Genomic DNA, 13,449 nt, shown 5'->3' with positions numbered 1-13,449 from the left:
TGGTGAGTAGCATTTTAAAAAAAAAGACAAAACTGGAATCTTGCTTCATTTAGTAAGAGCTTTGTTCTTGTGACTTTGCACTTGCAAAAGTAAATTTTGATTCTGTTGCAAACATTACCATGGACTAGGGTGGTTAATACAGTTGAACCATTTTAATTCCGTGAGGACAAAGATGTTATTGCAGATATAGAAAGATCACACTTTTCTGTAATGCAATAAGTTGCATCTATTTGAGGTTCTGGGCCTTCCTATGCCAACCATATCTACTAGTCAAATAGTGTACTGTATGTCCCAATTATTCATTTCATTCTTCAGTGATACAGAGCATAGCATAGCTATACATTCTGCTCTGACCATTCAGAACTAGAAGCTGTCAACTTTGAGGATATAGATAGCTGTGTTAATTGTCTCCCACCCGTGGTGGAATTTGGGATGGAGAAGATGCCTCGCTTACCTAGTTATTTTAAAGCAAGGGCAGTATCTACCCATTTACTTGTGCTAGATTGCCAGAATTTAACTTTTCACTTGTGTTAACAAATAAGTATTTTGAAAATTATCTTGCAGGTTTTTTTAACTTTATTTTTATCAAAAGATTACATGGACACAGACCCACACCCTGGCTATAGTAGACCTCAGAATGATCCAGTTTAGAAGCGGGAACAGAGGGCTGAATGTTGACTTGCGAGGAATTCAACACAATGTGTTGGGTGCCTCGTATCATTCGTGGGGGCCAACATTCGTCTTGAGTTAGAATTTAACCCTTGGCTATCACTGAAATTAGACAAATTCTTTCATTCTGTTTCCACTCATCCAAATTTGGATCTTGGTTCTTCTTCAGTATAGCTTGCTTCTCCTTTATTGCTGGTAATTCTGCAGAATGTTTTCTATTCTCTCCACCCTCTCTTATTTGTATGTTAGGGTGGTCCAGAGTTATAATTCTGTGGACATAGTGTGGTATATGCTGGCACATTTGTCGTTAATCAGGCAGGACTCGGAGGCTCAGTCCGTCATAAAGACTACCAGACACTTCAAACACACCTCAGCTTCCTACTCTCACATTCACAGTTGTTCCCTCACTATCTCACTCTTCCTTTCATGTTTCCTATGAAAATAGATAGTACCATGATATCCACATACAGTCCTAACTTTCCCTTCTAAACTGGAGACAGTGCTTTCTCATTCACCTCTCCTGCCTCCTGGGTGAGATGACAAATGCTGCTGCAGCTTTTTTTTTTTTTTTTAAGTCACTCAGACCAAAGTCCTACTGGTAGCATAAGATTCTTCAAAGGAATCTTGAGGAAGTGTGAGCCCCTGACATCTTCACATTCATGGGTGAAGCAAATTAATAACACTGGTGAATAATCTCTAATTTTTAAGAAGCTTTCTTGAGTTAGTACCATTGAATTCAATGGTTCATTAGTTTACAAAGTATTCCATTATTCTTTAACCTGCCCTGTTGAATTATGGTTTTGCATGTGGGATGTTAGGCCTCTTTTGTGTGTGGCATGTTGCACCAGAATCCTATAATGTTAGTAGGACTCTGTTAGGCAACATTCCACCAGATAGTTAAGGCTTTTTTATACAGGATTATTTCTTATGACGTTACTGATCAATCCCCAATGAAATGTATGCTATTGTGACAATAGGACAACACATGGCTCACACATTGACCAGTTTGGATAATGTTTAAACCAGGGCTTTTTTTCTGGGGGGCGCAGGAGTCGCATACCCCTAAACATTTTGTGAATCTAAGTTTGGCCTCCTTGAGGGGTAGTATTTCAATATGAGTAGGAAAATGAGAGTACCACTAAACATTTTTTAAAGGGGAAAAAAGCACTGGTTTAAACCATAGTATTTCATATGACTATTTGGTTCTTTTGAAATGGTACATCTTCCTGAGCAGCAAATATACTTTACTCTGGTGAACCTTGGAAATTTATCTCAGTGATTTGTGTTTGGGCAGAATGCAAGTACACAGTGATATGGTTCATTAGTTTTACTTAATCGACTTAATGGTCTTACAGACCTCCCCCTCATCACTTCAAAACATGACATGTCAACCTTGCTTCATTTGGGGGTCCTCCTGGTCTCTCTCCTGAGTGGCGCTGTTGACTTCTGCCTGAAGTTCCTGTCCTAGTGGTCCCACAGCATGTACACGTCTTGTTAAAACTCGTGCTTCATGCTGCGCCTTTCTCTTTGCAGTTATTTCACTATTGCCTGTAATGTATAGCTCCTTACAGTGGAGAGCAACAGGTCTGAGTTAGAATGCTATAATGTACATTGAGGACATATTCAGGATGTGTGGTGACAAAATAATAATAACAACAATAATGATAATAAGTATTTGCGTTTTAAAAACAAATGTGCAAAGGCATCACGACGCCTATGAATAGATTAGAGGAAGCTTGCAGTGATGCAATGGCTTGAACGTCCACAGTTTTTTGATTTGGAAGATAAAACTCGTTTTCTTCAATATTTCCTTACTATAAGCATATTGCCTTACGTTCATGAACAGTTTATTTTAGTTGCTTGTATTTAGAAATGCAGAATAACAGGGAAGCTGGTCAGCTGTGAATTAAGAAACGTTCCAGATATTTAAAGACTGCAGAGTTAAACTGCTTTAAAATCTGTTGCAGTGAATACATGTTAATCAGCCAAACTAAAGGATTGTAGCCTTTATTTTAGAATACTGGCCCAGTCAGTCAAATATATATATATGGAGTGTGCTAATATGTCTTTAACTTCTGTTGAGGTAACTATCTCAGTTCAAGCTTTCTGGTTTATTTTATGTTTTCATTTGCATACCATGGCATAATTCATGCCATTTAATGCTTCATATTTATATCTGTTTCATTCATCATCCATCCTGTCTGTGCAGTGAGCTTCTAATGCTGCCCAGGGCAAAACGAGGAAGAAGTGCAGAGTGCCTACATACCACCAGGTAAATACAGGCATTTGGTAACCAAGTTTGGATGGTTCTGGTGTGTGTGTGTGTTTTCTTTTCTTTTACAAGTCACTTTTGTTTCTGTTAGTCCTCTGCTGTAATATTCCTGTATTAGCAATACTGTATTGAAGTAAAAGGCTATGGTCTAGCAGCTTGCTTATTTTTAAACATTTGTTGATATATGTTTATCCTATCTTTCAGTGGATAGGATTATAGTGAGCCCAATGTACCCAGACCTGTGGCTTTTTATACATATTTTATATATTCATATGCCCTGCAGTGTCTGGATCATAGAGATTAAGTTACTGAGAAGTTTAATGTTTAGAAGTTGAACATTCATACACACCAACTGGTGTCCCTCTGCTGATGAAGACAGAAAAGGGAGGGTGGGAATGCATTCTGGATTTTGTGGGGTGCAGAGAGGTGGAGGAATCACCAAAAATTGCATCTGTCCTCATTACACTGATGTAGGCCTTCCATCAGTGATGGGACATCAGTTGGATACCATCCATTGAATGGAATTATTCAAGAAATGTTGCAAAAGGTCTTCCAATGTATGGCAGTGGTATTATGTTTATTAATTTTTCCTTTCTAAACATTTGTGTTTTCATAATTGGTTTTGTGTCTTTCGCATACTGATCGCATTAAGTACTTATAATTAAACACCCTCACTTGCTAAGAGTCTTTGAGGGCATGGCAATACATATACAGAACTCCTTCAAGGGCCTCCCCTCTCATTTTAGCAAAGGGAACAAGCAAATATACATGACGCTTCTCTGTCTGTGAAAGTGGTCTGGGGAGGCTGCTATTGCAGAAACACAGTATGAGTCCACACAGGGCTATAGACTATAGCACCTAGCTTCCAACACACTTTAAGCTGTGATGAAATCTGTTAAACGTTAAAGCACCGTCCATAAGATATTCCATTATTAGCCAGCACATACTTCCAAAAGTAGTTTGTGATATAGCATAGGACTCTGCTTTTCAAAGAAAAGAAAGTTAAAAATCTCCCTTTGCTAGCCATGCTTAAAGTGGCTCCTTAAATCCTTACCAAAGTGCTGCCTGAGAGGGACCACAAGTTACCTTCCCCGCCTCCTCAGAAGTAAAGGAGCAAGCATAGTACCGAAGGCTGTTCCAGTTATTTTGGCACCAGACACATAAAATCCCGCAAGCACTTCTCCCTGGGAGTAAAAATACAATGCTAAATTCCTTAACAATTTGCTATCCTTTTGTGACGTACAGAATCAGCTGCCTGAGCTGCCTCATTCTGCCTAATGGTACGACCAGCACTAGATCGTTCACAAAATAGGTGATACTAGCTTTAGTGTTATACTAGTACAAGAATGTTCTGGTAATGAGAGAGAGAGAGAGAAAAGACCCTCCTGAAGAAGTTGTAGAGTTCGGTTGTCTGTAGACTGCTGCTTTACAACCTCTTGTTTCAGCACACCTTACATAGATTCTTAACATTATAACATTACTAAAATTATCCTTAATAGTAGTGGCAATTGTTAACCACACAGCAAATACTGCATAAGAATTGTTACTATTTTTACCTTTCATTAAGTACTGCTTCATCTGTATTTGCATTTATTTATTTATTTAGTTATTTATTTGTTTTGTTTCTTGCATGGATACTCTCCATTTCTTTTCTTTTCTTTCACACTCAAGAAATTCTGTTAGGCATTATAAAACACTACCTCCCAAGATGCCTTTATTAGAGAATGGCACTTACTGGAATATTTACAGGTAAGAAATCTGTTAAAAGTTCCCATTAAAGTTCTCACATACATTTCTGAAAATATGCATTCAAGAAAAATATTGGATCTGCTTCTTACTAAGAATCATTTATAAGCATATACTGTATTATAAAATAAACCTCTCCCAACCAAAACACCGAAAATGCAGCTTGATCGCATTATCATCATAATATCTGGTGCAAAGCAAATGTTCCCAATTTATCTAAGAAATGAAAGGAGGCTAAAGTTGCAGACCTAAACATGTTCACACCCCCACTGAACACAATAGTTGCTACATCCTTATCTCCCAAATCCCTGCTGCTTAAACCCCACTTAAAAAATCAGTATTTTTATTTAAATTCACTACATATTTTATTTCTTTTTTAAACGTGTGGTTTGCATCCTGTGTGAAACTTACTTTTTTTTTTCTCTTTTATGAATTATGTTTACTTTGTGAAGCTCAACCCTGCCTGCATGTGTTAAGGCCAAATCAGTGCTTAGTCAGGATATTTCACTTCTTCGTAATTGCCTTAACTCACGAATACCAAGATTTACTGATGGTCTATTGGTTAGGTAAGGTCTCAGTCAAAGTATCCTTTCCTATTCCTGTTAGTTTAGTCCAGTAGATCAACCTCATTGTGAAGTTCGAGACAACTGTGCTCCATCATTTTGTGTTATAGAACTTTTAAGATGAAATAAGTTACAGAGATAATTTTTCAGTGTTTCCTTCCCGTTTTTCCCATTGGTTGATATTTGGCAAGTCTCGTTTTTCCACTGCTGAGGTGCAGTCTTGCCTATTTAATCTATCTTGAGTTGACTTCATGGAATCTCTTAATAGCCACCTTTGATTCCTTTGTTCTTTTATGCAACCAAATTCAGGCATTATCTTTTTAATTTTATTTTAAAGCAAATCTCAGCACTCTCTCTCTCTCTTTTTCATCCAACCAGTTCCATTGTATCTTTATTGGACCATTGTTAGTTGACATCTTATGTAAATAGAACATTACTTTATGATTTGATATCTAACATTGTATTCCTTTCTTTGTTTTCTTTTTGTTTTTCTCCTCCTCCTTCCATTGGATGCAATGCACTGGCACTAGTGAACTGCAGCCCTCGCTTGACAGGGCTAGGAGTGCTAGTACCAACTGCTTGAGGCCTGATACTAGTTTGCACTCACCAGAACAAGAAAGGTATAAAATAAAGACTTCTCAATTTCTTGTCATTTGTGCTGGTGGTCCTTATCAGTTTGTTATTTTTCCCCATATCAGTTTTCTATTCATATCCACCTGTTATTATTCATATCTGCTTTGATATCTGTAGACACCTTTGCTCCAATATCCATGCTTATTGTAGGTTGATGTTGCTTATAGCAGCTTTTGGCTTCTTTGGTTCTCTGTCTGTCTCTCTTTCTCTGTCTCACTTTAAAGTCCAAGCTAATGCCATTGTTTGCAGAAGTCCTCAGTATGCTGATAACAACATTTCAGTGTTAATTGAGATACGTAGTTTAACTGAGCACCACTTGTATTGTTTCTTCATCTGAACATGTGGGCTCTATCACATGGGAGCTTTTGTCACAATAAATTTGTTCATCTTCAAGGAGCTGCAAAACTCTGTTGTTTTCACTTGGTTATCAACATCCATGAACCATACCAGATGTAACATTTCACTTGCAATTCCTTCTTATTCAGCAAATTTTCCCTTTAAAGGAGGCTGGAATCTTGCTGATTCAGGAGGGTGAGTGTGGGTAGCAGAATCGCACCCCAACAGCTGATTGGCACGCTTTTCGTTTCCTTTCTACCCATGTGCCACTCCAATTGCTGGGTTCAAACACTGTGGGGTTGGATTCATTGTGTTTCACGTTCCTTAAAAAAAAATAGAGCTGAGTTTGAAATGTTTGAAAACATTCCCCACCCCCAAAAACAGTTTAAAGATACTTTTTGTAATCAAACACTATTGGTCAGAATCATTGTCAGATGTGATTGTGGCTCTGTATGGAAGTGTTTGAATTCAACAGTATTTCTTCATAACCAGATATAGATATATATAGTGTGCCTTGAGTTATTTGTCCTGCAAACACTGAATGTAGAAGAAAGCAGGTGTTGTCATGGAATTCTCAATAGGCCAACACGCATGTGATTAAAGAATGGTCTGAAGGCACCTGAAGTGGTTCCTGCCTAGATGAGATACTTCCTGGGAACCATCTGTAAGCCGCTTTTGGGTTCATTAGAGGAAGAGTTTGAATATGAATGCAATCTTTTCTTTTTCCTAGCCATAGAATAAGGACACCAGTAAAATTAAAAACCCCAGCACCTAGATTTATTGAGAGCAAGCAAAGATGCTGTTTTTGCTTGCCAGGGGTATGCTGAAACTGGGAAGGCAGTAAGATGCTTGTGCAAGTGAATAATGAAAAGTGGCATTCAGCCAGCCTTTGCTCTTTGAAGATCTGTTTTTTTGCAGTGTCAGCATCTACCAGAGCCACTGGCAAGAATTCAATAGGTGCTTAAAAACAAGAGCAACAAGAGAGTACTGATGATCAAACACTGGCAAGCCACCCACATTTATGCCAAGACCTGGAAAATACCATTTTATTTCATGTGTGTGCACACTCGCAAAAAGCATTTTTGAAGATTCAGTAAACTTCTCATGTTGATTTGTGTCCATGGATGAGAGCTAGTGTGCTGTAGTGGTTTGGAGCAGGGGTGATCTGACCTAACTAATTTTTGCTTCCTGCCATTCTGTTCCCAGATCTCACTGCTTTTTATGACAGCAGCAGGGGGGAAAAGAAAGCTACACTACTGGTTTGGGGGTATAAGTTGCAAACATTATCCCACTTGAACTGATTCACATTTCAGCTACAAAGCCACTGCATAAGGATCCCCTCTCACAACCCCCATTTTTTTCCTGGTGACCAATGTAAGAACTAAACTCAGGAAAAGGGAGAACCTATAAACCTTGCCCCGATTGTTCATCTCATACCAATTTTTTGAAGGCAACAAAGGATCCCCCTGTTAAGTTGGGAATTAGGGTTTCCTGCTACTCTTGTTCTGCTTTGGGTGCCTCTTCATTTCACACACCGAAAAAGGAGAAAGAGAATTCTTTATATATAGCGGTAGCCTGCACTGGTGACATGTGGAAGAGTAGACTCAGTATGTACCTCAACTGGCAAATGTGAGAAAACATGCCCTTACTCTAAATAAGGCTACAATACCTGAATGCCCTGTTCCAGGCATTGGAAGCCTTTGGAGGGAACAAAGGCAGGGTATAGTGGGCAGGATTTAACAAAGTCCTGTCAGCAGAAGCCAAACATCTTGAGGGCAACATGTTGGTTACTGCATCCCTAATGGGTATATCCTCACTATTTAGGTTTTTGAATGTGACTGTAAAATTATGGAATTCCTGATCTGGATTCCCACCTGATTCCTAGGTCCAGTTCAGACATGTATCATAAGTGTGGCAGTTTGGTGAAGAAGCTGTCACACAACACTCCCATCCATTCATTCATTCTTCTAGCCATCCCATCATATGTTGGAGCAAATGGTGCAAGCTGAGCAGGCTATTATAATAGATCAAAGACATTCTGCGGTGTTAGCCGAGTTGCTTTATCCTGGCTGCAAAGCATTGTATCAGTTTTATACATTATATAAACCAAACCTTGCAGTTTCACTAGTTTGTATGTAGCACGGTAACTGCACAGCTTAAATTTAGCAAAGCTGTGTTCTTATATGCTCACATGGATTGGTGACACTGGCAGTCAGGCTCCTGTTTCTATTAAAGGCAGCACTATAGACCTCTGTCTATTACCCTATATGGCAATGGGTCAATGCAGATGGCAGTCAGCACTTGGCTGAACATACTGAATTGACGTCTTTACTACAAAGAAAGAGCAAATGGATGTATTGCTGTTGTTGTAGGAGTAGGCATGGAAATCCAGATGGTGTTGTATTCATTCCACGTGATAGTAAAACTTGGACGTGAAGATTTGCAGCACGATGGTTATATAGGGAGCAAGATGAATGTGTTTCCAAAAACAATATAGGAAGCCAAGACAGATGCTGAAGATGTACTTACTCTCAGCTTCTTCCCACCCTGTCAGAAGGAAAGCCACCACATCCTGAACCAGTGGTGGGTGAGCCACATTTGAAATGGGGTCAGCAAGAGCAAGGATTATTGGAGAATGCTGGATTGATTTTAAGAGTACTCTGTTGATTTGTAATGTTTGCCTTATCATTATTAGCTGCCCCTCAAAATGTTATCTAGATTTTTGTTCTAGTGCTGGATACTAATCACAGTTCAGACAGAGCTAAGTAAACATTGTTAGGACTTACAGGATTGTGGGAAACCCCAGCGAAACTAAGCTTTAAGAGTGGGGCATGAGCTGTGTCATCCCCAATACATGTCTGACCAATCGTCAGGAAATCCCCACATCCCAAGTGAACTGTGCTTTGTGCAAAAGCATGCTTTGGTGTGCCTTCCCCCAGTCTCTATTTTCTTGGAGTGGTGTTTAGCTAAGTTTTACTTACAGTAGAGCCATCGACTATATTATGTCTCTTAATTTCAATGGGTTTACACTGTGTAAAACTTGGTCAAATAACACCCATTATCTTTTGAGTTTATAAGGAAGCCAAAAGCTTTTCTTCCTGATCCTCAGTGTTCAGTGCAAATTAGATGTCTTTGCCATCTAATTTTGTTTTACTGTGGTTGATGTTTTAATTTGTTGGAAGCTGCCCAGAGTGGCTGGGGAAACCTAGGCATATAAATAATATTAATGGGAGTTACTGGAAGTTGCTTCCTGCTCAAACTTTTTAGAGCTCTTCAACATAACCAGAACTTAGTTTCCAATTCTGTCAATACTGCATGGTATGTTGGATACTCTGTGAATGTATTGGATGCAGTTTCCTTAGAGTATAGCAGGTGCATCTACTAGTTGCACGCTCTGCTATGATTTCTTATGTTTTGACCATTCTTTTCAACTCTCAAAAACTATTGCTGCATGCTATTCCACATTAGTGTGTACAGTACGTTTCACATCATTAAAACATATTGTGTGAATTTTTTTTCCAAATTTCGTAATGCATGTTTGCAGTTGATTACATTTCTATTTCTATTATTTTAAATGTTTCTATAGAATATCAGCATATTAAGGGCTTTGAGTGCACTGGTACCTTTATATTTTTTTCCTTTAGCACTTGGCATAGAGGGGGGAAAGCTGCTGCGTACTAACAGCCTTCTAAACCTCTAAATACCTAAAAGACTGTACTAATCTGCAATGCTAAACCCCCCTGAAGTCCTTGTAGTTTGCTTGCTCCCAATGTTTAATGAACAGAAAAGTACCTCAAAAAGTACAACTGAAACTGGTGCTTTAAATGTTACACTGCTAACAGAACATGCATTTTGCCTTTTTAATAATGATTCTATATCTCGTTGAAAATCAGGATTGCTAGCGTCTCTCCACGCATCCTCTTCTAAATGGAAAATTAGTTTTCATGAACTTTCTAATACACTTCATAAACACACTCCTGTGTATTTATCAATACGTCTATATGAAGAAATATAATAATAATAACAAAAATAAATAAATAAGCAGGAATAATGAGGTAGGGAGCAGAGCATTGGGCTTGAATGAAGGACGTGCACAGTGCTATTATGAGCATGTTTACTTAGAAGCAAATCCCACAGTGCTCAGTGGGGCTTGCTCCCTAGTAAATGTGTTTTGGATTGGAGTCCCTAAATATGTCCTTGCTGAGAGGCCTTGGAACAAGCTGCTGTCTCAGCCAAGCCCGCAACACAGAGTTGTTGAAAGAGTACATGGCATTCGTTCGCGAACATTTCACTGAATTGCATACAATGAAAAAAACTGAATGATTAAGTGAAAGCCATTGTCCTGGGAGAAAGATTAAGTCATAGCCGGGGGACCAATATGGAAGTTTGCAATATTTGCCAGGAATCTGTTGAAAATGCTGCATGCTTTGAGAAATGATTCAGGGTCCAGTCCACCCAGACTGCTGGTTGCTTTGCATGACACTGACTGGCAATATGTGCAAAATGAAGTACTGGATTGGGATAGATGGGTGACTCACACAACCACCAAGTTCCTGACATTTGGGCTTTGTTGTTATCCCCAGCCCATGGCAGCTTCTTACGTATGGTGCACGGGTGATGTGATTCATTCTGCATGAACGTAAGCTGGCCATTGGAGCACCACTACCAACCCACAAATGCTGGCCCACCATGAACCTGATTATCATAGGAACTAGAGGAGAGGATCAGAAGTTCAGCCATCTCCACAGTGGCAAGAATTCAGTTTCTGCACCCAACACCATGCTTTCTCCAGGCAACCTATGTGTGTGGAGGAGGCACTCAGTACATTGCTCTGTCAGTTTGTGCAGTTGCTACATCAGCCTTTTTAATTCTTAATACAACTGTACTTATCGATAAGGTGGAGAGAGTTCCCAGTTCCCTATTGCCAGTTCCAGAGACACTCTGATTAATGTAACTTATGTATATCAGCTTCTTTTAAAAGGCAATCCTATGCATGCCTACAAACAAACAAAAAAATTAAGCTCCACTGAATTGAGTGGTAAGTGTGTAAGTGTGTATAGGATTGAAGCCTAGATCCCTTGTTTTCTTTTTTGTGAAAAGTAATAAACTAAGAAAAATAAACATGTAATTATAGATGCCAGAAGTAGGAAAGCAGGTTCTGTGGCTAAAACAACACAAGGATTACAGAGCATGGTAATATAGATATATCTATGGAAGGGGGAAAGGGGGGTGTTGTGCTGGGACTGACTCTGCTGCCAGTCACAGTAGATGAGACTTTCTAGATCATGGATACCCAATGTGGTGCCTTTTAGGTGTTGGACTACAACTCCCATCAACCCCAGCCAGCATGGCCAGTGCTCAGGGATGATGGGAGTTGGAGTCTAACAGCAACTGGAGTGCACCACAGAGGTTCCCCTGGTCTAGAGGAATGCATATCTTTGTACACCATGGGCTGTGGTGGAAATAGACAATTTCAAAGACATATTTTGTATCTAGCAGTGTAACATGGTGCTTAAATTCCATCCATGCTCAGAGGTCATTCAATATTTTTCATTTGATTGAATAAACAAAAAACCCTTATTTCGCATTTAATCTGGTACCAGTTAAAACTTCATTAAGAATGCATACTGGGTCTTAAAAGGCACTGATATATGAAATACATAAGATACAATTCCTGCCATCAGTTACCTCTATGATATCATTATTTTACTGATAATTTTTTTTTAAAAAAAAAGTCATAGTACTGCAGTACTGTGTAAAGCACAATAGTACAGCTATGCAAATGTGTCTGAAATGGGGCTCTAAATTCAAGCTAAATAACGATGGCGCTTTTTCTTACTCGAAATAAATAAAAAGTAAACGCTGACTTTTTGGGGTACTTTTCAGTTTCCTTGCCACAAAAAAAGCTTTTTTAAAAAAATATTATACACTAAATGTTCTGTTTTCTCCCTATTTTGTTGGATGAACAAACAGAGGTAGATGGTCCCCCTCCCTAGATAGGAGCCGACCCACTAGTCCCCGGATTCAAATCCAACATGCATCTCCGGAGGATGACAGGTACTAGCCAGCCCCTCCTAAGTGAAAAGTGACTTGATGAATCTTGCCAAGAAGTTTCTAAAGGCATGTATTTTTTTTAAAAAAAATTACATTTTCCAGGAATCTAGGATAGGACACTAGAAAGCATTTCATACCTGAATTCTACTCACGTTATTACAAAGCACCTCTGATGTCCTTGCAGTCAAATGCTGAAAAATGTGCTGCCTGGTTGACAAATTAGCCTTGCCCAGTGTGGTGGGCTGCTTATGGAGTCGGGGATTGGAAGAGGATATCCATGATTCATACAGGTGCCCCTCCTCTGTGTCATCAGGACACAGAGATCCAAAACCATGAAGCCTTCTGTTTCGAGCCAGCCTATTTTGGAATCCCAGATACAGGGTTTCCATCAAGAAGGTGAAGTACATATATGAAGGAAGGAACCAGAATTGTTCTGGTGATAATAAGCAGCAATAAATCTTACAGTACCCCAGTAGATACTGGAGTTGAGATGAGTTGTTTGGGTTTTCATGCTGTGTAACAAATCATCACTTATTTCTCTTTAGCCCCTGGTAGTCTCAATAGCAGAGAACCTTCCACACAGTGTCTCTCATCTCTCAACAGCAAGTGGGCAGCCATATTTTGAATTTTAAATTGGTGCTTTATAATCATCTTGAGCTGCAGTCCTTAACACAGCTTACTAGTGAGTAAGCCCCACTGAACAACAATGGGACTTGCCAACTGAGCAAACTTCCACAGGATTGCACTGCCATGTATTGAATTCAGCAGGCAGTGAGAGGGGTTCAGAGTGCCTCAAGGCCACAATCCAATACGGTTAGGCAACCTTTGGCTCATTTAAATCAGTGATCTTGTCTGCTTGCTTAACAGCCCGTTAAACTATGGCCTATGGGCAGCTTTTGAAAAGGCACAGGCGGTTCAGTTCACGACAGTATAACTTACTTGGTGCAATTGGTGTATTTCATCATCTCGTAACTAAAAATCCCAAGGGCAGGCTTTCTCTACAAGATAGCAATCATCAAACAATTTCAGTGCTTGTGGATTTCTCTTTATATGCTGATTGGCCAAATGTGATATATATTTGGTGGTGGTGGTTGTTTTTGTTATGGTTTTCTTATTTGAATGTTTGAATGTTAGTGTCATGTTGTTCTTAGATTATAAGCATTTTCTCTTTCATTG

At 39.2% G+C, this 13,449-nt stretch overlaps 1 protein-coding gene across 50 annotated transcripts in view; it reads left to right on the top strand.

Annotated features, from left to right (window-relative positions):
* Positions 1 to 13,449, top strand: part of RIMS1 (regulating synaptic membrane exocytosis 1) — a 228,609-nt gene that overhangs the window by 144,012 nt on the left and 71,148 nt on the right. For 19 of the 50 annotated variants that reach the window (XM_079970358.1, XM_079970354.1, XM_079970353.1 and 16 more), the window contains exons 19-20: positions 2,879 to 2,941; positions 5,781 to 5,870. The exons of 12 other annotated variants lie outside the window; for them this stretch is intronic. In XM_079970358.1, coding sequence (XP_079826484.1) covers positions 2,879 to 2,941; positions 5,781 to 5,870 — 153 coding nt within the window. Of the gene's footprint in view, positions 1 to 2,878; positions 2,942 to 4,612; positions 4,691 to 5,139; positions 5,254 to 5,780; positions 5,871 to 12,192; positions 12,277 to 13,449 lie in introns of all 50 variants that reach the window. 19 more of the 50 variants (XM_079970365.1, XM_079970363.1, XM_079970322.1 and 16 more) reach the window with 6 other exon arrangements.

Source organism: Podarcis cretensis, assembly GCF_951804945.1.
Source record: "Podarcis cretensis genome assembly, chromosome: 3".
NCBI classification, from domain to species: domain Eukaryota; kingdom Metazoa; phylum Chordata; class Lepidosauria; order Squamata; family Lacertidae; genus Podarcis; species Podarcis cretensis.
This window is presented reverse-complemented; position numbering and strand designations above follow the sequence as displayed.